The sequence below is a fragment of the Cucumis melo genome, chromosome 1 (genome assembly GCF_025177605.1).
Source record: "Cucumis melo cultivar AY chromosome 1, USDA_Cmelo_AY_1.0, whole genome shotgun sequence".
NCBI lineage: Eukaryota > Viridiplantae > Streptophyta > Magnoliopsida > Cucurbitales > Cucurbitaceae > Cucumis > Cucumis melo.
The window spans coordinates 24,259,055-24,260,337 of NC_066857.1; the positions used below are offsets into that span (position 1 = coordinate 24,259,055).

Sequence of the window (1,283 nt, forward strand, 5' to 3'; positions counted from 1 at the left end):
ATTTTCTCCAATACAAACAATTAAATAATATCCAATAAGTTCCAAGAAAGTTCAACCATTAAATGACACCCAAAAATTCAAAGATTTAAACTTAAGATAATTAAAAACAAATTACCTTAAATTTTGGGGTGTTACAATCTTCCCTCCTTTGAGAAACTTTCGTCCTCGAAAGTTCTAATTCTCGAACAGCTCAGGGTACTGGGCTCTTATATCATCCTCCCTCTCCCAGGTGGCCTCTTCAGCTCCATGGTTTCATCAAAGAACTTTGACTAGAGCAATCCCTCTATTACGAAGCATATTGACCTCCCTTGCCAAAATCTCAACGGGTTGCTTCTCATAGCTCAAGTTCTCATTAATTTGCAATGGCTCAAGGTCCACTACATGTGTCAGGTCTGAGACATACTTCCTCAGCATAGAGACATGGAATACGTCATGTACTGCAGAAAATGCTGGAGGTAACACCAAACGATAAGCTACGGGACCAATCCGCTCAAGTATCTCGAATCGCCCTACAAAATGTGGACTTAGCTTCCCCTTCTTCTTGAACCTCAAAACACCCTTCATAGGTGCTACCTTCAGGAACACCATGTCCCCCACATGAAACTCAAGATCCTTACGCCGTTTATCAGTGTAACTCTTCTGTCTGCTCTACGCTGTCAACATACGAGCTCTAATCTTCTATATGGCTGCATTGGTAGTCTAAACTAACTCAGGGCCTAACATTCTCTGCTCACCAACCTCACCCCAACATACAGGAGATCTACAACACCTACCATACAAAGCCTCAAACGGTGTCATGCCAATGGTAGCCTGGTAACTGTTATTAGAGGCGAACTCCATCAAGTGCAAATGAGAGTCCTAACTCCTTGAAAACTCTAGCACACAAGCTTGCAGCATAACTTCCAAAATCTGGTTCAACCTCTCTATTTGACCATCAATCTGAGGATAAAAGGCTGTACTGAAATCTAACCTCGTGCCCAATGCAAGCTGAAGTCCTTTCCAAAACTTTGATGTGAAACGAGCATCATGTCAGAAATGATAGATACAGGAACTCCATGCAGTCTCACTATCTCGGTCATATATAACTGTCGCCACTTACTGGCAGTGTAAGTAGACTTCCTTGGAAGAAAGTGAGCTGACTTCGTGAGCCTGTCCACAACAACCCAGATCACAGAATAGCCTTTCAGAGTCCTAGGCAGTCTTATAATGAAGTCCATTGACACGTTTTCCCACTTCCACCCTGGCACACCCAAGGGTTGCAACAAACCTACTAGCCTCTATCT

At 42.9% G+C, this 1,283-nt stretch overlaps 1 protein-coding gene across 1 annotated transcript; it reads right to left on the bottom strand.

The window, feature by feature from the left end:
* Positions 1-255: 255 nt before the first annotated feature.
* LOC127148493 (uncharacterized) lies at positions 256-588 on the bottom strand. Its single transcript, XM_051082378.1, has one exon. The coding sequence runs from the start codon at positions 586-588 to the stop codon at positions 256-258; it is 333 nt and encodes a 110-aa protein (XP_050938335.1).
* Positions 589-1,283: the final 695 nt, after the last annotated feature.

Coding starts and splice junctions, on each gene's coding strand:
- LOC127148493 (XM_051082378.1), bottom strand. CDS start 588: ATGGTGTTCCTGAAGGTAGCACCTATGAAGGGTGTTTTGAGGTTCAAG.